The following is a 24,646-nucleotide window of genomic DNA, read 5'->3' as shown; positions in this document are numbered from 1 at the left end:
CAGGCAGTCAATTTAAATAATTAAAGGCCCTATTACGGGCAATTTTCTCAGGTTGCCAGCATTTTTCCAGCAGTGGAGCGGCCCCTACTGCTGCGTGGGAGGCCAGCAGTTTCATGGAGGCAGCCTCCCTGCAGCCATCTGGGAGTGCCATTGGACCAGGGGGCTCCATGCCCCATAGAGGTGGCCACGGAAGGGGAAGCCTCCCCCAAGGGCCCCAATGAGTCACCTGGTGGAGTTTGTTCTCTTGGCCCCTCTGATTTTTAGTTTTTTACTTACCTGCCCAGAGACGCCTAAAAACGGAGGCCTCTCTCCATTCTTGACCCACCTCTCCTGTTAGGGCTGCTGAGGCTGCAGAACTGCCGGCCCTCTGATTGGGCTGACAGAGTCTACTGTCCTTAAATGGATGGCAAGCCTGGGCAGCCAGCTAGGATGCTGTCCCCAGAAAAATTGCTGAGCCAGTCCTGCTGCCAACAGGGGCTCAAGTCCACCGATTGGTCACAACTGTTCCAATCAAATGGGAAAACCTTCACTTATGTACAGGCAGTGTAATAATGAAGGGTATTTGACTACAGGCATTCAACCTTTGTCAGGTATGCCCAGTACTTTAAGACTGAGGATCAATCAATCACATTCAGAGTCATGACAGTAAGAGGAGTGACGATCCCGGGCAGTGGAGGCACTCAGATCAAAGCCTCCCTGTACATGGACGATGTCGCCGTCTTCTGCTCGGATCCGCTGTCGGTGCGCAGACTGATCCACATCTGCGACCAGTTCGAACTGGCCTCGGGAGCCAAGGTAAATCGTGGGAAGAGCGAGGCCATGTTCTTTGGGAACTGGGCTGACCGATCCTTTGTCCCCTTCACTCTCAGGATTGACGGCCTGAAGGTGCTGGGGATATGGTTCAGAGGGACCAGGGCATGCGTTAGAAACTGAAAGGAGCGAGTGTCTATGGTGAAAAGGAAACTGGGCATGTGGGAGTAACGCTCCCTCTCCATTGCGGGTAAGAACCTGGTCATCAGGTGTGAGGCACTCTCGCTGTTGCTGTACGTGGTGCAGGTCTGGCCCATTCCACACTCCTGCGTGGTGGCGATCACCCGAGCCATCTTCCGCTTTATCCGGAGGTCGAAAATGGATCATGTCCGCAGGGACGCGATGTACAAGCCTCTAGTTAAAGGGGGAAAAAACGTGCCCAACATTGCCCTCATACTGATGGCCACCTTTGTGTGTGGCTGCATCAAGTGGTGCATAGACCCTCAGTAAGCAAACACCAAGTGTCACTATGTGCTGACGTTCTACCTGTCCCCGGTGTTGCGAAGGATAGGTCTGGCCACGCTGCCGCGGAACGCTCCAAGTAGTTGGACCGTGCCGTACCACCTGTCCCTCGTGGAAAAATTTATGCAGAGAAACACCTTTGACCACAAGTCCATCAGGCAGCGGTCGGCATGTAACGTCTTAGAGGCCCTGAGGGAAAAGGAGAGGGTGGATCCGGTGGGATGGTTCCCCGAGCAGACTGTCAAAGTCATTTGGCAGAATGCCTCATCGCAGGAACTTTCCAACAAGCACCAAGACATAGCTTGGCTGGTGGTGAGAAAGGCCCTCCCTGTCAGATCCTTCCTACACGCCAGGAGTCTCACCCCCTCGGCACGTTGCCCTCGAGGTGGCTGTGGTGGGGAAGAGACCGTTGTTCACCTCCTTGTGGATTGTGCCTTTGCAAAGAAGGTCTGGAGAGAGATGCAGTGGTTTCTGTCGAGATTCATCCCGAGCAGTGCTGTGACACAGGACTCTGTGCTCTACGGGCTGTTCCCAGGGGGGACACACCGAGACAAACATCAACTGCAGCTGGAGGATCATCAACTCGGTGAAAGACGCTCTTTGGTCTGCCCGAAACTTGTTGGTCTTCCAGCGCAAAGAGTTGTCCCCGACCGAGTGTTGCAGACTGGCACATTCCAAAGTCCAGGACTACGTGCTGAGGGACGCACTAAAGCTTGGGGCAGCTGCCACAAAGGCGCAATGGGGAAGGGTCACTGCCTAAGACCTTTCTGCCACAGTGCACCGAGGGACTGGGAACTGTTTAAATCCCCTTGGGCTGTACAGCTCAACATGAATGTCTGCAAATGATTTTAATATTCATTTATTGTATTGATGCATTTCATAATACACGTTGTAAAAGTTGAACCTGATTGTATTTTTGTGATGGTGATTTTGAAATGGTTTGAAATGTTGTTGAAGATATTTTGTGAATAAAGTATATTTTTGCAAAAAAAAAAGTCATGACAGGCACTAAGTCACAAAGATACTCACAAATTTTTGATGTCAACAGCTCCTCGGAAAGCCTTCCTCGGAATAGCATGAATATGGTTTTCGCTCAGATCACTGCAATAAAATAACAAGGGACAGAATTAACATGGGACACAGTGGGTGCTCAGTTGGAAAAGAAAGATTGAATAAACAGTGCGGCTGCGTTGGATACAATGCTTCTTCATTTTTTCCCCTGATATTTCCATTTACACCACATCATCACCTGCATGCCTCCTTGTTTGTTTTTATCAAATATTCATACAGTTCCTGAGTCACTTTATGCATAAAAAGTAGATCAGACTGTCAAAAAAAGAGAAAGAGACAATGCAGTATTGAGCTTTATTTCCTTTTGCAAAATAAAAAGAAAGCAGTCGGAATTTATCGGATATTTACTTTGGATTGTTTGTGTCCCCCATTTATTTGGGAAAATGAAGCACCTGCAATAAGCAAAGTGAAATGTAAAAGTCTGGTCGCTTGTGCACTTTTGGCGTGATGAATGTGCAGAAAGTGATGGGAGCTGTTTGCTCTGATTCAATTTCCACGGCACTTTAAGTAATCTGTGAAATGCAATATGACTGCAGAAGTCCTGACAATAAATCGTACACCTTCAAATGAAATAAGACCGAGTCATTGTTATGATAGCTCAAGGTAAAAGGATTAACTGTTTCTGCACCAAAACACAATTCTAAGTTTCACAGCGTTCTGCAGTTTATTTTTATTTCCAATGCTCCTGCAAGGATAATGCATTCAATCAGAACTATTTAAAAAAAAGTGCTTGATAAATATCTTATTTTATCAATGTGATAACCCATTAGGGCTATCTTCTGAGGTTATATCACTAGGTCGGGGGTGGGGGCGGGGAGGTGGTTGGAGATGGGTGGTAAGCTCAGTCACTTGCTTCACGCATTGAGAAATGTGGCTGCACCACTGGAGTTTTCCATCTATTCATTTTAATGATGAATCATTAATACTGTATCTGGTTCACGGATGGCAGTCATCCAATACTTTGCCCAGGTGGTCCTTCTTCATGGGTAGAGTTTTGGAATCGGCAAGCCCGGGAGCGGCCGGGAAACGGGCCGTCGCCCGCGATCGGCCCCTGACCGCGATTTCACGCCGGCTAGCCAATTAATGAATAAACCATCCAAAATGGATTGGAGTGAACCATCTCCAATTGACTGGTCAAAAGAGATCAACAACAATACAGTGCATGCTTATTTGTGGTATTTACCTATAATCACCTAAATATATCATTTCACAATGGACTGAACAACAGGATGCCAAGGATTTAACATCACTGCAAATTTTGCTCTTAAAGGATGTGAGAGTCTGGCGATTCTCCAGTCATGTGAACCACCAAAGAACCGGTTCTGACATTGCAATGGCAACGAGTGCTGAGAGTGTGACTCCATCACAGAGTGGAGTTTTCCTGTTGGAATTCATATACGAGAACCAAGGTTTTTGCATTGTCCTCCTGAATGACAGGCCTAGCAGAATGGCAGCAGCCCAATCCCACCCCTGCTCAACATGAATTCCACTGTATTATTCACCGTGCAATGTGTTTTCTATTGCAATGACCTTTCAGACAATACCTCCTGACTGTTAACTCATGGGTATTTAGAGCGGGTAGTGTCTGGTTATTCTGACACCCTCTATTGTTTTCTTATTCAAGCAGAGAGGGACCCAGGAGAGTTTGATCTCTGGCTCACTCTCAAAATGTTACATTACTGTATGCCAAATGAACGTCAAATGAAAAAATAAAGTGTCTTCTGTTCCATGCATATAATTTTCTATTCATTAAGCAAACACTACTGTTATTATCTAATATCCTGAATGAATGCCATTTTGGTGCCAGTAAACATAACTGTTGTCTCATTGTTTACTGCAATAATGTACCTTTTCATTCAGTGTGATACAAAAGTGTAAAATATAATTAATGCGTGACAGCTTTAGACAAGTTAGAATAAGATGCACTTATATTCAGTAAAGCAAATGATTGCTACTTCATACCAGAAAAAAAAAGTTAGCTAGTGCTAGGCCTGCCTTTCCTTTGAGCAAGTTCACTTTAATAAGAGTCATGAAACATGGCGTTATTAAACTAGACAAAAAGATAAAACTACGAAGGCTGTAAATCTTAAATACAAACTGAAAGTGTGGAAAATGCATTGATTATTTGAAAGAGGACAGGTTCACTTCCTCATGTAACCCTTTAGTAGAGCTATCTTTCAGGCACTGAACAACTGTGCTTGAATCATTTTCACTTTTTTGTTGACTCATCAATTTAACAATAATGTGTCAATATGTTCCGCATTAATTTAATCAAATGGTTATCAAAAAGGAAAAGAAGTCTGAAAGTCTAAAGTATATATTTTTTATTCATTCATGGGATGTGGGCATCGCTAGCTTGGCCATCATTTATTGCCCTTGAGAAGATGGTGGCGAGCTGCCTTCTTGACCCGCTGCAGTCCATGTGGTGTAGGTACACCCACAGTGCCATTAGGGAGGGAGTTCCAGGATTTTGGCCCAGTCACAGTGAAGGGACTGCGATATGTTTCCAAATCAGGATGGTGAGTGGCTTGGAGGGGAACTTCCAGGTGGTGGCGTTCCCATGTGTCTGCTGCCCTTGTCCTTCTAGATGGTAGTGGTCATGCTGTCAAAGGAGGCTTGGTGACAATTCGATACTAGACTGTTAGCAGGATATAATTCCTTCAGAATTGTTAGAACAATATTCCTATTACACAGTGGAACATTTTCCAACTATGCCCCAAAATGAAACAGGACCATTTCACCTTTGCATGCTGGGATTTACATCTGAGATGCTTAAAGGACTTTCTGGATCAAAGTTAAGTAAATACCAAGGGGAAAAAAAAACAAAATCTAATAGCTAAATTTTAGCATTGTACTAATCTCTGTACTGTCTTCCTCTGCTTCAAAACAAAATAGCGGCCTGAATTATTACCTTTGGTGGGTGTACGCGATCGGCAGGCCCGGGAGCAGCCAGGAAATGGGTCCCTGACCTCGATCGGCCCCCAACCACAATTTCACATTGGCTGGCCAATTAACGGTCAGCCAGCGTGAAACGTGCGCTGAAAAGCTCCGCGCTGCCGGGGCGGGCGATGACGTTTCCGTGAGCGCTGCGAGAAAGGTCCCTGAAGGCAGACAGCTGACTCAGGGAGCTGCAGACCTGAAAATCATCAAATAAAGGTTTAAAAAGCTGCTAAGAAAATGCCCATGCATCACATTCAGGCACCTGAAAATATAACTGATAAAAATGCGGCCCACAGATATTCATTTGTATTTTATTTCTTAACGGAAATTTCATCCCGCCCTTTGATGAGATTTGGTGAAAAATGTAAAGGCCGCCTGGCCGATTCGCTCATCCGCCAACCGTAAGGTTGAACAGGCCATGAAAATTCGGAGACAATTGTGTCGTTAATGGGCTTAATTGCCCTTTCAATTGTCAGCAGACCCGCTTCTGACTTTTGCACGCGTCTGCCAAGCGAAATATCACGTGGGTGCGCGATGACGTCGAGACGCTTTTACGCCCAATCAGGTCGGGTGTGCACCCTCCCACGGGATGTAAAATTCTGCCCACTGGGTTTATGTCATTTGTGTAACATCATCAAACAAAGTAGATCTTTAGTACTACGATTCAAGGCTAGCTCCTAAACGCAGGAGGCCACTAAGACTAAAAAATGATACTCAAATGAGCCCCTCAATCAAATGCTTGAATATTTGACTTGTTGATATGCATTTGTAGGACGAACCTATGCAACTGCTGCAGTCATTCATGGCCTTCTCTCCCAGAATGCTATGTGCACATGCATTAGGACTCCTGCACTTTATTATCATGTGCAGATGTATTGGAACAGTTAGTTATTTGAAACACTGAAACTCTATTCAAATAGGAACACCACTTCTGAATACATGAGTATACGACAGAAGGCCTAGTGCTAAGGATCTGTGCTCAATCCCAGTCCTTTTAAATTAACTTTTAACTGAATTATTAGATCATAAGACATTATTGTCAGTTTACCCGTTGTATTATAGTGAAGCGCTTTTTAATACTTTGGAGGCCTCTCTAACACAGTCTTTAAAACACAGTAAAAAGGAATACATGTTGTCAGAAAAGAATATAAGCTGGAAAAGACACCATAAACAATGAGCTAGGCCAGAGGATGTGGATTATTAGACAGTGTAACAGCGAGGGGCTAACACAATACAATTTAAGAGAAGTGATAGAAATGTGCAGAGTTACCCTTGTGACTGCTTAATATCTATCTTGAGTGGATGCAATAGGAAAGCAATCTCTGAAATTATAGACTTCCTACAGGAATCTTAATGTGGTTTTGTCAGTTCAACCCTCTGTGAGGAGGAAGTCTCACAATTCTTATATCATGTGTCAGTGGGAATGTATTCATTACTAATGCAGCTTCACTGTCCTTTGAACTTTGTCACAATAAATCTTCTGTAGGTGGCAACCTGCCCATAAATTTAATTACTGGTAATTTTCTTTTCCTCCAAGGCAATGTCCCAGGCCTCAGAACGGTGCAGCATAAATCTCCACCACCATGGATTGCTTTCATAAATACCTTTAATCAGCTAAGCTTCTTGAGACAAATTGTCAAAGCAACTGAAGCTGGACAGTAAAAACCCAGAATGTGATGCACAAAATAATAGTCACAAAGGTGGTACTTGCCAAACGCTCAACAATCTGTTCAAGGAAAGGTGCCAATTCAGAACAGGTGCTGGACTGAAAGAAGCTTAGCACAACACTGCCACTTTTTGACAAGAAAAGATAAATGAGATAGGATAAGGATATTTCTTCATAATAACCTCCAAATGGCCTTTACTTTCTTTTTTTAACAATGATTCCTCAATGCAGTTCTCCAATCAGCTTGTGTTAATATAATTATTTCCCTATTGATTACTAAAACAGTGAAAATATGATCAAATTAGCTATATATTTAATCACAGCAGAAATGCAACATATAAGTAACTGGCAGATCCATAGCCCTTCCTCCCCATGAGAACTAGCTGTTTGGATGACTTGGCCTCATTTATAAAGAGGTCACCCTAGCAGCTGCAACCTATACTTCCAGGAAGGCTGTCGCTTAGAGAGCGGAGGGGATGCAAGGACCAACTTAAGCTACGGTCCTTAAGAATGCATCACTGCAGCGTGATCACTGCACAGCTAGTGTAACTGGTACCTATATTTTTAAAGCCACACCCCAGAAGTTATTAGATTCCACTTAACACATTCCTATAGGATTAAATTAGAAATTTGTGCTGGTTTATATCATACACACTATGTACATTTGTTTTGTGCATGAGCAGTTGCTAATGCTGCTTTATGCAACTATTTTTGGTACCGTGGCCAATGACTAGGGAAGGTTTGCCCAGATCACCAAACTACTTTGATGCCCTTTGCAGGGTGAATCTGAGTACGTTGCCCACAGCAACCACTGGTTGCCAAAAAACCCACCTCCAATAACAATGCTTCTTTGGTTTGTGTCATTGTCGTGAGCAGTGTTGGCGCTGGGAAATGCCATTTCTTTTTATGTGCCCATTGCCAGTTTCCCATTGCCATCAGTAGCAACATAAAAGTAGTACTAAAAATCAATGTTATTTTTTTAATCCCACCATAATGTCATCTTGTTAAAATCCTATCAAATCTGGACAGTGCTGAAAGACATGACGTATAATTGCCAGCACATGTGGATGGCGGAATGGAATTCACAATGTGACCAACTACAAACAGTACCTTTTTCAATCACTATACCCCAACAGCCAACTGACAAGTAACTTAATTGTTATATCCCATGCCGCAACTCATCTCACTCTTAATACTTGGCACCACTGCAGCCAGCAAAACCACAATGAAGAGTCACTGAATGTAGATTGAAAAGGTGTCTGTCCCACACTTAGAATTAAATGGAAACATTTCTAACTCTTCCTTTATGGGATTATGAGCAATATCATCTGAGCTACTTTTTTTCAACATACAATTAGGTGACTGACCATTAGCATCAAGTTCTGGAAAATTTGCAATATAGACTTTACATTATTACTGCTTTGTCACTACGTCGCTAAAACGGCATTGCTAAAAAAAAATCCATATTAAATGCATCAAAAATTTACTCATTTATTCCCTCACTGGTGCAACAACTAGTCTTTCACATAATGCGGTATGTATAGTTAGAGCCAAATATAAAGATAATTGTCCCCAATTTTCTCCATAGATGATAGCACATTTTCAGTACATTATTGGCTATTACTAACACACAAGCCAAAACAATGAATTCTGGCAGCTATTCAATAACAGGTAAGCCCAATCCAGTCCTTGCCTGGTGTCCACATGTACATTCCAGGAGAAGCCGCTGGACAGCAGTGAGTAGGAGGATCCAAAACCGATTTTTCTTTTCCCAGGATACTGAGGCCAAAGTAGTGTCCCCACTGCTATTCCATTTGAGACCAGCAAACTCAGTATTGACCAGACATTGAATTTTCTGATCCGTGTGATGCAGTGGGCAGAATTTAATATTCCCAGCGGTGGGCCTGTGCTCAAGTGCTGGTGACAATCCTGCAGTGGTCATTCCACACACACCCCCATCCCTCAAGGACCTGATCTAGTGCCAATCAGACATTTAGCTGGTCGGTGCCTGGGTCCTTGTAATGTTCAGGGTAGATATCCCATCTCTGAGAGCTGCGACCAATCAGAGGCTGGCAGCTCTCCAATAACAGTAGTGCCACTGGGTGCATTGACCACTGTCAGTACTGCAGTAAGCTCAGACTGCAGGATTGTCGCTGGAGCCTGGAGTGAAGGTAGGTAAGGTGGGCTTGCTGGGGTCAGTCGTGGAGGCTCTGGTGAGGACGGGGAGGTCTTCCCATGGTCGGCCCATACCTCTGGTGTGTCTCTCTGTTGGGCATGCATCCCACCGCGTCCATCTCTGTTGAATACCAGTGGTGGCTGGATAAGACTCTTAAGTAGACCTGGACTTAATCAAGGTGGGTGGGGGTGAGGAAGGCAATGGAGTCTCCACCACGTACCTTCCCGCTTGATTAAATGCCCTCCACTGCCTCCCAGCCTACCTCTGGTGGGGGGCGGAGAATTAAATTCCACCCAGTGAGTGGGGCAGGGTAGCTCCATCAGTGCCATCAATAAGATTTCAATAAAGCTAGTTTAAGTGGCCATACTGGAATGTGCATAACATGTCCGCTTAAACTGAAAGAAAAACAGCCAATAAATATCATTATTTTACCGATTGTAAGATGCAGAGACCTAGAATTTCCAAGTGGCTGTCTGCTGATCTGTTGCTGTAACTTTGGTAGAAGATTGGCAGAGCCCATGGATGTATGGCACAAATGACCATTTATGATGTTTCTTTGATAGTCTTGCAAATCTTTCACCTTAGAGTGCCCATGGAAATTTCAGTCAAAGCAGTGCTGCAAAAACACAGCAGATCTAGCAGTATCAGAAAAAACCATTCCTGGTTTCAGTTCCATTCCTGAGCGTGAGACTACAGAGAGCAACTGAAGTAAAGAACTAATAGTGCATTGGCCATACATTAAAATGCATTACTTCAAATGAAATTTTTCTAATCGAATTTTGTTATCAATGATGTTTATAAATCTTGGGACAGAACAATTCATTTTTGTTTTTTAGTATCATGTCTTGATAACATGAGAGGGTCAATTTTGGCATTGGCACTGGCTTTGGGTACAAACCAACTTCTACCCTAAGGACTGCAGGTAAGGTACCAGAGGATTGGAAGTCTGCAAATGTTTACCATTATTTAAAAAGGGTGCAAGGGATAGGCCAGAAAATTATAGACCACTCAGTCTGACGTCAGTGATAGGCAAATTATTGGAATCAATTCTGAGAGACAGAATAAACTGTCACTTAGAAAGGCACAGGTTGATCAGGGACAGTCAGCATGGTTTTGTTAGGAGAAGATCGTGTCTCACTAACTTAGTAAATTTTTTTTGTGGAAGTAACAGGAGAGTTGATGAGGGTAGTGCAGTGTATGTTGTCTGCATTGATTTTAGTAAGGCACTTGACAAGGTCCCACATGGAAGACTGGTCAAAAAAGTGTGTTCCCATGGGAGACAGGGGAAGGTGGCGAGTTGGTCCAACATTGGCTTAGCGACAGGAAACAAAGGGTAATGGTCGATGGATTTTTTTTTTTGCAAATGGAAAACGGTTTCCAATGGCGTTCCACAGGGCTCAATGTTGGGGCCTTTGCTGTTTGTTGCATACATTAATGATTTGGACATAAATGTGGGCGGTATGATTGGGAATTTTGCAGATGAGACAAAAATTGGCTGTGTAGTTGATAGTGAAGAGGATAGCTGTTGTATCCAGAATGATATCAATGGTTTGGTTGAGTGGGCAGAAAAGTGGCAAATGGAATTCAATCTGGAAAAGTGTGAGGTAAATGCATTTGGGGAGGGAAAATAAAACAAGGGAATATTCAATAAACGGGAGGATATTGAGAGGGGTTGAGGAGTGAAGGATCTTGGAATGCATGTCCACAGATCCCTGATGGTGGCAGGACAGGTGGATAAGGTGGTAAAGAAAGCATATGGAATGCTTTCCTTTGTTGGACAGGGTATTGAATACAAAAGCAGGGATGTAATGATGGCACTGTATAAAATGTTGGTTGGGCCACAGCTGGAATTTTGTGTACAGTTCTGGTCACCACATTACGGGAAGGACATAATTGCTCTGGAGAGAGTACAGAGGAGATTTACAAGAATGCTGCCAAGGCTTGAAAATTGTAGCTATGAGGAAAGATTGAATAGGCTAGGGTTGATTTCCTTAGAACAGAGGAGGCCGAGGGGTGACCTAATTGAGGTGTACAAAATTATGAGGGGCCTAGATAGGGTAGACAGTAAAGACTTGTTTCCCCTAGCTGAGGGGTCAGTTACCAGGGCGCATAGATTTAAGGTGATTGGTAGAAGGATTAGAGGGACATGAGGAAAAACTTCTTCAAGCAGAGGGTGGTGAGTGTCTGCAATTCACTGCACAAATTAGTGGTTGAGGCTGAAATGCTCAACTCATTTAAAAGGTACCTGAATCTGCGTCTAAAGCGCTGTAACCTGCAAGGCTCTGGGCCAGGGGCTGGAAAGTGGGATTAAAATGGGTAGTTAGTTTCTTTTTTCTCTTTTTGGCCAGTGCAGACACGATGGGCTGAATGGCCTCTTTCTGCGCCATAACTTTTCTGTGGTTCTATGCACTGTGGTTACACATTAACATGCACACCCGTGCACATAATGAATGTTCTATGCTTTAGCAGAAAAGTTGTCCAAATTCAATGGGAAGTCTTGCTTTCATTTTCTAATAACACAGCAGTTGAAGACAATTTACTGATTTTAAGGAGGAATACAAGATCCTTATTAACAGGAATGACAGACTTCAGTAATTTCCTTCTGAAAAACCCAGTGCTATTCTGAACTATGTTCTGCTCTGCTGCAGTGAAGACCTTATTCATGGTATTGCATTCTTTACACCTGTCAGTGTCATTGTAGGCAGATTTTGTAAGTAAAAATCAAATCAATGGGGCACATTACTTTCAAGTACTTGACTGTGAAAACTCCTTGTAGCCTGTTTGCTTTAGGTGCTGGGGGAGGTTTGTCACTCGAAAATTATTGTGGTCAAAGATGTGAAAAGTGCCTTGTTAGAATCTGGATTTCTCCACAGGGCACTGTTCAAAGGATCAGGCAGAGATTTTTGAGTTTTGTATGCAAATTGTTTGCCAACATTTATGTAGGGAAATAAAGACAGAAAAGGAGGTCAGATTGCCTTTGCCCTGATACCACATGTGAATATGATGGCATATTTATACTGACAGACTGCTTCAAAGAGAGGTGGTTCTGTTGACCTCAGCTGTCGGGACTCTGCTCCATTTCATTTCACCATGTATCCAGAATAATAGCTGCAACACAATAATGATGCAAAACTCTATGATCTTGATATTGGCCAAACACTGCCCTTCCCCAATGGCTTGGGGAGATCCACAGAGACCTGTACACCATAGAGGAATGCTCTATCCACCCCTGATTGGATAAAGTGGAGAATAAAAGGGAAAATGCAAATGCCGGAAATCAGAAACAAAAGCACAATATGAGAAAGTACCAAGAAAGCCCATCAGCTGCCAAAAGAGAAAGAGTGGTTAATATTCTGATGGACTCAAGGCCGCTATTTGCATCGTATCCTTGTATTATAATTTGTTTGTCTGGATATAGCTATACCAACACCTTGTGTGGCAACTGCTTCAGGGAGAAAACAAAGCCGGTTTTCAGCCCTCAGAATAAACTCTGCTCCCAGGCTGTTTATCCCGATGCCAGGCCATTTCCACAGACTGAACCAGATGTTGCAACACCTTGGCATCCAACCCAAGGCAGCTGTTCAAACCGCTGACAGAGCAGAGGCGGACTGGTTAAAATGGTTGCAATATTGCATGGCCACATGTTCTGCCTCTATTTCTGCCTTCCCTGAGAGTGGGCAAGAGTACAGGCCTCGGAACTGGTTGCACCTATTATGAGGCCAATTAAGATAATTGAAAACTTATTAAAAATCCATCTCCACAAACACATCCAATCTTCCTGGAGGGGGGCCGGCGTTTAGCAGCTGTCTGCTTCAGGGCAACTGCATGGGATCAAGGATCATGTCTGGGCCAAGTCATGGAGGTAGGAGGAGTTTAACAAGGTAAGTAAAAATGCTTTTCAAAGGTTAAAGAGCTTAATCTTTTGAAGCTAGTGTTGCAACAGTCCATCACAGGTCAGGAGAGGAGCCATCGTAACCTTTGCCAGTTCAGGGTGTCATCATCCTTCTGGCACCATGTTGGAGCAGTGGGAATGGGTGTTTGGACTCAACCTGAGCACCAGGAAGACTGCACCTGGAAATGGGTGCTAGAAATTGAGGCCATTGATGATGCAGAGCAGCAGCCTGCACAGGAGGGGCACAGGGTCTGGCGTCAGGAAGCCAGAGGAGAGGGACAAGAGGCATGAAGGAGAAGGAAACTCTACCCTAACCACAGGAAATATGGGCAGAAGTGAAGAGACCTGTAGATGACTGAGAACTAAGGCAAAGGACACGGTGACTCTCTAGGCAGCTGGTCAAATACATCTGTGCCCTTGTCCATGCGGACCTCTACAACATCTCACAGTCTGCTGCACACTAGTCTATCACCCAGATGACTGGCGCCCTCTTTACCACCGCTGGACAACTGACCAGTTTCACAGTTGATGCAGCATTGAAGGCTCAGAGGGCACTGAGTCTGGTGCCTGGACCAGTCTGGCAGTGCCCTGTAACCCTCCTACAAATTTCTCAGTCATTGCAGTGATCTGCTCTGCTCTCCATAACATGGCTTTTCAGAGGGTATGGAACTTGAGGACACTGGGGCCCTGGAAGGGGGAAGCTCATCCGGGGAGGAGCAGGAGGTGAGAGAGGATTTAGAGGTGGTTGGAGATGATGCTGAACAGGGAGAGGTGTCCCTGCTGCAAGATGACGTGGCCTCCTCCTGCCATCCTCCGGGAAGAGGACCTCCCTCCTTTCCCTCATGGGTGACAGGCCTCTGGTTCCCGTGACATCTCGCCTGCCTGTGATGCAGTGAAAGGCTTAGGCGCAAACTCTGCCTCAGGACAACCAACAGCCTCAGTCATGGCTGCCATGGGCGTCTGAAACCCACTTCCATTTCTGCTTCTACTAGCTTTCATTGGACTCGAAAGCCGTCTCCAAGTCAATTAAGGGCTCGCCCCTGAATAAAACTTGAAACTCAAGTCAGTTTCCCACTGGCAATTCAGGTTTCTGACACAAAAACAGACCTGGTCCCTGTTGTCCATCTTCAAGATGAAAATCCAGTCCCACAGCTTATTCATCTCTAAGAACACTTACCTCCATCTCTGCAGCAGTAATTGCCTCTGCCCCACCTCACTCCTTTCACTGCGGAAACCTTGCCCATGCTTTTATTACCTTGAGACTCAATGGGGTAAATTTTCACTTTTGGCAGTGGCAGAAGTCAAGAGGTATCGATTTGGCCACCTCTTATACAACTTGTCCAACTTTCCTTTCTCACCCTTCATGAGCTTCAACTTATTCAACTTGTCTACATAAATTCTGTTTTGCACTAAGTCCTATTCACCCATCATTCCCATCCACACTGACCTGCATTGGCTTCCGGTCCCCCGATATGTTAAATTAAGAACTCTTGTCCTCAACTTCAAATTCCTCGATGATCCTTTGCAGTCTCCTCCAGCCTCATGTTTCATTTTGAACCCACTGAGCCTCTAACTCAGGCCTTTTATGGATTCCCCCTCTCTTCATCTCACCATTGATGGTGGAGCCTTTAGGTGTCTTAACCCTACTCCCTGGAATTCCCTCTGTAAAACCACTCCAACTCCATTTCTCCTTTGACATTTTTAAACTGTTTTCAATTAAGCTTTCAACCAGAATGTTAACCTTATAATCTTGGTTTGCTGTCTATTGCTTTATTTATTTTATCTATTTCTTTCTTTCCCTTCTATAAAGTGTCTTAGGATATTTTGTGTATTGGGCAAACTACCTTGATGTTATTTATGAAGATACATCCTTTGGCTTTGCCTTGTGGTTAAGCAGGCACGGTGACTAGGGGCATACACATTTCTTTTTCATATTAATTGCATCAGATAAACACATTTCGGTGAAACACCACAAGCTTTTGAAATGCTGAATGTTGGCAATTAAGTTGACAGAGGAAGATGATGAGTTACAACTTGATGCATGCGGTAGAATACTCCCATATAAAATGACCATAAAAGGGATTTTAAGGACCCTCAAAGCAAATTTCTGGATTTCAGGCATCTTTGCTATTTTCAAGCATTATGCCCAGTGTGTTATGAACTTTCAGTCAATACTTTTAGAAAATGGACACAGACAAACTATTAAAATGGCTGCTGCAAATCATGTGACTTTTGACATTTGGACTTCAGACAGTAGCAAGTCTCAGTCAAATATCTAATTAAATATGGACATCTACAGCCATCTAGGGAATTCACACATCTCCTTATTTAAAGATGGACCAACACAAAACACTATGGCCAGAATTTGCATGTTGGTGTGTGGGGGCGGGCCCGACATGCCGTTGTGTAAAATGATGTGTGGTGACGTCGGGCGTGCATCCTGATGCCACCACGTGTCATTCAGATCTTTTGTTCGGCGGGCATGCGCCCGCTGAACTTCAAATGTCTATTAAGGCCATTGAAAAACCAATTAAAGTAATTATCAATGCTGCCCATCCAGCCTTAAGGTTGGCGGGCAGACAAAGAGCCCAAGCAGCCTTCGCGTTTTTCAGGAAACCTCATCCACGGGCAGGATGAGGTTTCCTGAAGGTTTTATTAAATTAATAAATATTTTTGTCACAATTCATAAACATGTCCCAGTTCATGTGACACTATCACAGGAGGGGACATGTCTAAATAATTTTTACCTTTCTTAATTTAAATATTTCAATATGAACTTAATCTCCCTGAGGCAGCTCTGTGCCTCAGGGAGATTTCTGTGCTCTTTCTGCGCATGCATGAAACAGCGTCGGCCACTATTCTCCCTCTTCCCCCTGCCCGCACAGGTAGTGCTCAGCGCTACAGGCTGTGCATCACACCTTAATTGGCCCACCCATGTAAAATGGCGGCGCGCAGCCAATCGCAGGCGGCGATCGGCTCCGGGCCCGCTCCCAACTGGCCCACCTGACAGGCAGAAAATTCTGCCCTATGGATTTACCAGTCAGCCTCTATACATGTCTCATAAGGGACAAAACAAAAGATCGAAACTCAATTTGTGACAGATGGAAGTGAATGGCCCCGATCACAGTCCCATTGTACCATGATGACAGTCACAAACCCTCAGAGGAGTTAATCCACAACACAGGATGTGGAGATCAACATAAAAGCCATACCTTATATGGAAAAGGATTTAAATGTGAACTTGTGAGAAAGCCATGTTTTCTCAGTCTGTTTAAAAATTAAGCGAACAGCAGTTTTGCTGTTAAGTTTCACAAAAGCCATTGAACATCAGTTCAGCCAGTCTATGAACCAGGCTCGGAAACAAGCTGTGAGATGTCAGGCAGCCACAGTACCTAGCTGTTCCAATTAAAGTTCACCTGAGAACCAACCTCTTAGAAATTTGACTGCAAGAAACCTCAGAACCTGCTGAGAACAAGACCCTTGCTTCAACTTTAAAGTATCAAAATTATCCAAGAAACGACAGGCCTGCTACATAGGCTCCAGATATCATAAATCAGAGACTGAGAAAACTGTAACGTGTAAAAGTGCATGATTTATATCTATATCTAATCTTTGTGTGTTTGTGTGTGTACGTGTGTGTGTGTGAACGAGTATGCCTGATCTTGTATTTAATTCAGGGTAAGTGTGTGAGGATAAATAACCTTCATTATTTCAAACTCACAAAAACTTGATGCCGAATTATTTAATTGGGATACATCCTCAAACCAGGTAAGAAAAAGCACATACCTCTTCCTGTACAAAACATACAGATCACAGGAAGTAAGAGAGCACATATATTCCGTCCATGACGCAAGACAAAGAATAAGCAGGGCCATTTTTTCCTTACAACCATAGAAAAGTTACAGCACAGAAGGAGGCCATTCGGCCCATCTTGTCTATGCCAGCCCAAGGACATACAGGTGCCCTTTCTAATTCCACCTTCCTGCACTCGGCCCATAGCCCTGCAGCTTACAGCACTTTAGTTGCAGATCCAGGTACTTTTTAAAAGAGTTTAGAGTTTCTGCCTCTACCACCAACTTGGGCAGCGAATTCCAGACACCCACTACCCTCTGCGTAAAAAGTTCTTCCTCATGTCCCCCCTACACCTTCTGCCACTTATCTTGAATCTATATCCCCTGGTTCTAGAATTCTCCACCAAGGGAAACAATTTTATCCTGTCCACTCTATCTATTCCCTTCATAATTTTGTACACCTCAATCAAGTCACCTCTCAGCCTTCTTTGTTCTAAGGAAAATAACCCCAACCTATCCAATCTCTCCTCATCGCTACACTTTTCCAACCCTGGCAACATTCTTGTAAACTTACTCTGCACTCTCTCCAGTGCTATTACGTCCTTCCTGTAATGTGGTGACCAGAACTGCACATAATACTCCAGTTGTGGCCTCACCAGTGTTTTATACAATTCCAACATTATATCCTTACTTTATACTCCATATCTCTGCCAATGAAGGAGAGCATTCCATATGCCTTCTTTACAACCTTGTCTACTTGAACTGCTGCCTTCAGGGACCTGTGTACTTGCACCCCAAGATCTCTAACTTCATCTACTCCTCTTAGTATATTCCCATTTATTGTGTAATCCCTGTAACTGTTTGACTGCCCTAAATACATGACCTCACACTTCTGTATGTTAAAATCCATCTGCCACTTTACCGCCCACTCCACCAACCCATCTATATCATTTTGGGCATTAAGGCTATCCTCTACACTATTCACTACTCAGCCAATCTTTGTGTCATCTGCAAATTTCCCAATCGTGCCCCCCACGTTCATGTCCAAATCGTTAATATATAACACAAACAGCACAGGTCCCAACACCGAGCACTGTGGAATACCACTTGAGACAACTTTCCATTTGCAAGGGCATCCATCGACCATTACCCTTTGTTTCCTGTGACAAAGCCAACCTTTTATCCAGTTTGCCACATTATCCTGAATCCCATGGGCTTTTACTTTCCTGACCAATCTGCCATGTGGGACCTTGTCAAATGCCTTGCTAAAATCCATATACACAACATCCACTGCACTACCTTCATCAACCCTTCTTGTCACTTCCTCAAAGAATTCAATCAAATTTGTGAGGCAAGACCTTCCTTTGACAAATCCATGCTGACCATCCCTGACTAGTCTATGCCTTTCCACATGACAGTTAATCCTTTCTCTCAGGATTGATTCTACTAATTTGCTCACCACAAATTTAAGACTAACTGGCCTATAATTGTTTGGCATTTCCTTTGATCCCTTTTTAAACAATGGAACTACGTTTGCATTTCTCCAGTCCTCCCCTGTATCTAGTGAAGATTGGAAAATCATCCTCAGAGCATCTGCTATCTCCTCCCTGACTTCCTTCAGCAGCCTCGGAAACAATCCATCTGGCCCTGGTGACTTATCAACTTTCAAGGATTTCAACCCTTCGAGTACTTCCTCTCTCTTTATGACTATCCCGTCCAATATCTCGCAGTGTTCCTCCTGGACTACTATATCTACATCCTCCCTTTCCTTTGTAAACACGGAGACAAAATATTCATTCAAAACCCTTCCCACAGCCTCTGCACTGACACACAAGTTTCCATCTTCATCTCTGATCGGTCCCACTTTTTCCTTAACTAACCTTTTAGCATCAATGTATTGGTAAAACATCTTTGGGTTATCTTTAACTTTACTTGCTAATCTTTTCTCATGCCCTCTCTTTGATTTCCTTATTTCCTTTTTTACTTTGTCTCTGCACTTCCTATATTTGTCTAGGCTTTCTGCAGTGCTTAGTTCTTTGCGCCTATCGTACGCTTTCTTTTTCTGTTTGATCTTCCCCTGTATTCCTCTAGACAACCAGGGGGGTCTAGATTTGGCAGTACCACTCTTATTTTTGTAGGGGGCATGTCTACTTTGTACAATTAGGATCCCGCTTTTTAGTGCTTCCCACTGGTTTTCCACTGTTATATCTTCCAGCAGTGCTGTCCAGTCCAACTCAGCCAAGTCCCTTCTCATTTCTGCAAAATTTGCCTTCCCCCAGTTCAAGGCTTTTACTCCCGCCTTATCTCTGTCCTTTTCCATGTTAATGCTAAATCTAACTGAATTGTGATCTCTGTCCCCGGTATGGTCGCCAACTGTCACTTTACCCACTTGCCCTTCTTCATTCCCCAAGACTAGGTCTAGAATTGCAGCTCCTCTTATTGGGTTTGTCACTAATTGGTTGAAAAAACTTTCCTGGACACACTGCATGAATTTTTCTCCCTCAGTGCCCCTTATATTGTTTAAATCCCAGTTGATATTAGGATAGTTGACGTCTCCTACTATTATTGCCCTCTTGTTCTTACAAGCAGAAATTTGCCTACATATTTGTTCTTCTATCTCCCTTTCACTATTTGGGGATCTGTAGTATACTCCCAGTAGTGTGACTGCCCCTTTTTTATTTCTAAGCTCAATCCATAAAGCCTCGTTTGTTGACCCATTTAGTATATCATCCCTTCTCACAACTGGAATTAACTCTTTAACCATTAGTGCTACCCCCCCCTCTTTTTTATCTCCTACTGTATTATGTCTGAAGACTCTATATGACCAGGGATATTCAGCTGCCAGTTTTGTCCCTCCTTTAGCCAGGTCTCCGTTATAGCAATGACATCCTGCTGCCATGTGTCTACCTGTGCCCTTAACTCATTTACCTTGTTTGTAATGCTCCTTGCATTGAAGTATAAACAGTTTAACCCTGTCAATTTCCCTTGCTGGAAACTTTTTAAACTTTGCTTCTCCTGTAACTCCATGCCTATCACAACGTTCCTAGCTAATGTTCTTCCTCCATTTTTCTGATCTGAATCTGACCTATCTGATCCTACTCCTGGGACCCCATCCCCCTGCCACACTAGTTTAAATACTCCCCAACAGAACTAGCAAAAGCCCTCGCAAGGACACTGGTCCCAGCTCTGCCTGGGTGCAGCCCGTCCGGTTTGTACAGGTCCCACCTTCCCCAGAACCAGTCCCAGTGCCTCAAGAATCTGAATCCCTTCCGGCTACACCATCTCTCCAGCCACGTGTTCATTTGGTCTATCTTCTTATTCCTGCTCTCGCTAACACATGGAACTGTAAGTAATCCTGAGATTGCTACATTTGAGGTCCTGCATTTTAATTTATCTCCTAACTTCCTGTACTGAGCTTGCAGGTCCTCATCCCTTAGTTTACCTATGTCGTTGGTACCAATGTGTACCACGACCACTGGCTGTTTACCTTCCCTCTCCAGAATGTCCTGCAGCTGCTCCGTGACATCCTGGACCCTGGCACCAGGGAGGCAACATACCATCCTTAATTCACGTTTGCGTCCACAGAAGCATTTGTCTGTGCCCCTATTGAATCCCCTATCACTATAGCCCTGCCACTTGTTTTCCTCCCGCCCCTCTGAGCAGCAGAGCCACCCACGGTGCCACGAACTTGGCTGTTGCTGCTTTACCCTGAGAGGCCACCCCCCCCCAACAGTATCCAAAGCGGTATATCTGTTAGAGAGGGGGATGACCACAGGGGACTCCTGCACTACCTTCCTGAGTCTTTTACTGTTCCTGATGGTCACCCATTCCCATTCTGCCTGTGTAATCTTCACCTGCGGTGTGACCACCTTGCTAAATGTGCTATCCATGACTTGCTCAGCATCGCGGATGCTCCACAATGCGTCCACCCGTAGCTCCAGATCCGAAATCCGGTTAGATAGAAGTTGCATTTGGACACACCTTCTGCACACATGGTCACCAGGGACGCTGGAAACGTCCCTCATTTCCCACATCCTGCAGGAGGAGCATATCACGGGTCTGAGTTCTCCCGCCATGACGTCCCTCTTGATTAAGCTAGTTACTCCCTTAAAAAATACGCTAGCTTGGGGCCTTATTTATGTTAGCTAGGAACCTTGTTTCTTGACTAATTATATTTGTACAGTACTACTCTATACTTTTTTTTTAGCTCCTACCTCAGTATTAAGCAAAACTTGTGCTACAATATAAAATTAGATAATAGTGAATCATCAGCCCACTTTACATCTTTCTCAATTGTTATTTCCATAATGGAAGTTCACTCTCATGCGTATTATGCTAGAACCCAAAGTAACAATTACCCCCCATGTTGGAAGTGTTTTTAACTTTGCCCTGCTCCATTTTATTTTATCCCTCTGCCTATCACTTAGTTATAATGGTTTTGACTAATGGTTTAGCATGAAGCACATGGTCTGCAGCGTATTTTCTGACAGCGTGGTGCATGCAACTGAAAAAGAGTTTGAGGGCATTTGAACTATGAATGCTAATTAACTCAATAGTGAAAATGTAATTGTCAATCTTGCAGTGAACTATCCCTTTCATTACACTGCAAAAGGGTGTCAGTCACAGGAAGTGGAGATCTGCCATGGAAACCATCTTGAGGTTTAAGCATAAGGTTGGAAAAGTGTTCAAATTGTGAAAATCATTTTGGAGGTAGACATGTTTGTTAAAACTGACAAAGGCTCTACACATGTATAAACCAGCTTTTTTTCTCTTTCTGAAGTTTTGTATTTCCAGATAAATTGGCCTACACTAGCAGCAACTGTGTACTTAACACTTCAGCATTTCAGCCATAGTCAGGACTACCTTTGGTGCAGTGTGAAATTCACAGCTTTAGGAGGTCACTGTTATCGACTGCCATCAAGTACTAACTTATATTGAAGAACATGGAATTATTAAACAAACCACAATCCACACCCTATAAAGTATTCATAATTTACAGTCAGTAAATAAGCAAATTTTTATTTTCAAAAAGGTGAGAATTTGGCATTTTAACTCTTTAATAATTTAAACTATCTCAATGATAAAGAATGACTACCTGTTAGAGGAATAAAAATTCTTCAATTTCTGAACTGTTTAAGTTCAGGTTCTGTTTGGAGCACATAAATGTCATTTCAAAAATACAGTAGGTATGAAATTGATCATTTCCCTGTCTTTATGCAGTAGATTAAATCCAATTAATACTTCAGAAAACAGCTTTCGAATTTAACCTATTCACACACTGACTAGTTTGATTTCAAATATCAATTAATACAAATATTCAGCGTGGCGATAAAACCTGCTGACTGCTGGCTGCAATAAAAAGGTTACTGCCCAATTTAGCACAGCTTTGTGCCCAGATCCTATCCAACAGGCTGCTTGTGACTGAATAAAGTGGATTGCAATTTCCCTGAGGTTCTCTTGATCTCATGTCATAACTTTAGCACAGGTGGGTTAAAATCTTAGAGAAAAAGCATAAATTGCAATTTTTAGCTTCTTCAGGGGTTCCTCTGAAGTTGCAGCAAGATACCAGGAGTATACTGTGGAAATTCAAACTTTCTCACTGTTAAATGTACAACACTAATATGTAAACCATTGGCAGTTTTAAGAAGTCTAAATTTCCCAAATAATTCTGCAAATGATCACTGGTAGATTTTTTAAATGAAAATCTGCAACAGAGTTGTTGAAAAGTAAACTAGCCTTAGCATATCACCAAGAACCTTATGAATAGGCATCCTAACTATTCCTTACTTCACACTTAAGAAGTGTATAATGAAGTAGACTGAGTGAGACATAGCAGAGTGCTAACAAAGGAATTTGAGAGCTGCATCAAACAAATGCCTATACCACTGAGTTTATTCCTACATGATGAAATACTTCCTATAGAATATTTTATTTAGTCGTTTGGTAGTACAGAACTTGAGTAAGTTCAGGTTCTGTTTGGCTTGGGCCCTATTTACAAGGTTGCCGATAAGAACAATCTTATAGCATATGGAACTGTAAGAATCCCAAGGCATATATCTAGCAGTGAAGCTAGGCTTGCAATAGACTGTGGCAGAGAAACCCTGGCAGGTTTCTTAACTAGTGCGCCAAGGAAGGTGAGTTAATTTGACTGCTCCATTTCAAAGGCAAATTTGAGCTCAGGATACTGTCGTCAAGCCAAAAAAATGTTCTGCCTATCACACAAATAAGTAATGTAGTATATGAATTTCAGTACCAGTGTGATGCTAGGAATGTAGGCCATATGTCCCAAAGACTGGTGGAACGTATCAAACAGCATGTCCCAGCCTCTGTTCACAACAGGCAAGGTGCAGACTGTACCCAACCAGCCTGTCTTTGCAAAACTCAAAATATCACATTAGATGTGATTCCACAATTGGACAACATTTGCTAAATAATACTCAGTGTGCTCAAAATTACGCTGACAACCAATTTAAGATCGTCATTCAGCGCGAAGTATGGCACATTTGCATGCACTGGAAGCTACATATATTAATATACAGGGCCCTGTTCTTTGCATACAGAAAAAAACATGTCCACACATTGCACCTGTTTCAGCTAAATAAAATAAGACCCATTCACTGACTTATTCCTCAGGGCAATGCCTTGACCAATCAGAATCAAGCTGCATGGTTTAAATTTCAAACATTGTTTGGCAGTTAACTGTCAGTCACCATCAATTGGTGCATTTCCCAAGGCAATGCCTCTACCAATCAGAATCGACTTGCCAACCAAACTGCATTCCCTTTTCATATGGTATAAATTGTTGTTTTCCCCTTATATTGCTATTCTTGTCAAGTGTCCTGATGAGTGCAATACAAAAGGGTTTGACATGTCTCTTTTATCAGCAATATTTTGTTTGCTCCTTGTTTATGTTCAATTTTGTTCAATTGTGGTTATTCAGTAAAAATGACATCCAATTATCTTATTCTTTTTTCTTCTCCAAATATTTCCTTTCAATTTCTCCCCCTTTCTCCTCCTCAGCCAAAGGCTTTAATTGTTATTGGATTATAGTTCACCATCCAGCAGCAGCCCTTCACTACCTCACTCGAATGACCTTTAGAAAAGCTGCAATCTAATGGACAAAGTACTGGCATTGAATTCAGTGTAGCTTAAGAGGCTGGTTTGTGTGGCTCTCCAGTAATGTATCACTGAAGGTTTATGAAAAAGCTGAGAATCTTAATGGTAAGTTCCGTGAAGTTCTTACTTCACTTCATAATTCTGATTTTTTAACATTTATAAGAACAAATTAAATTTTCAGCTGTGTCCAGTACCCAAGACAATGAGGAGGGGAGCGAGAAGAACAACTGAATCAGAAAACTGGAAATTTCAGAAGAAACTATGAATAACCTTCAAAAAAGAGATATGTATGAATCCGAGAAACTGGGAAAGAGAAAGGCTGCTTCCTTCATCTGTACTTGGAAAGGGTGCCCAACATTACTGCATTTATATCAAAAAGGCTTTTTATATTTCCAACAAAGACGTTAGTTTAAAAGTTCCACCATCTGGGGAGGGTGGGAGTAGGGGTATAAGTGAAGCACGTTTCTGGCAAGAGATGCAATCTGAGGTGGAAATCAGATTTTTAGTGAACCCCACCCACCCCTGAATGTATGTTTCAAAATTGAGTTCAGGGCAATCGCTCACTGCCTAGGTTCGCCAGTGCAAAATCACAAAGGAGCTTTGGAGGTTTGTCCAGAGGGCATTTCCAGGAATTCTGTTTGGCTCTCCTCAACAGGACCAGTGGGATCTGCATTGGGTGAGGGCAGGTGTTGGGGTTTCACTCTATGCAAACTTAAGGGCCC

The 24,646-nt window shown here is 43.2% G+C and overlaps 1 protein-coding gene across 3 annotated transcripts in view; it reads right to left on the bottom strand.

The window, feature by feature from the left end:
- The window catches only part of slit2 (slit homolog 2 (Drosophila)), a 513,947-nt gene that overhangs the window by 189,474 nt on the left and 299,827 nt on the right, over positions 1–24,646 (bottom strand). For all 3 annotated transcript variants that reach the window (XM_078545575.1, XM_078545584.1, XM_078545594.1), the window contains exon 5: positions 2,302–2,373. In XM_078545575.1, the coding sequence (XP_078401701.1) occupies positions 2,302–2,373 (72 nt within the window). The remainder of the gene's footprint in view (positions 1–2,301; positions 2,374–24,646) is intronic.

The sequence above is a fragment of the Cetorhinus maximus genome, chromosome 1 (assembly GCF_964194155.1).
Source record: "Cetorhinus maximus chromosome 1, sCetMax3.hap1.1, whole genome shotgun sequence".
In the NCBI taxonomy this organism is placed as follows: domain Eukaryota; kingdom Metazoa; phylum Chordata; class Chondrichthyes; order Lamniformes; family Cetorhinidae; genus Cetorhinus; species Cetorhinus maximus.
The sequence above is the reverse complement of the archived record's forward strand: the minus strand, read 5'-3'. Positions and strand labels throughout refer to the sequence as shown.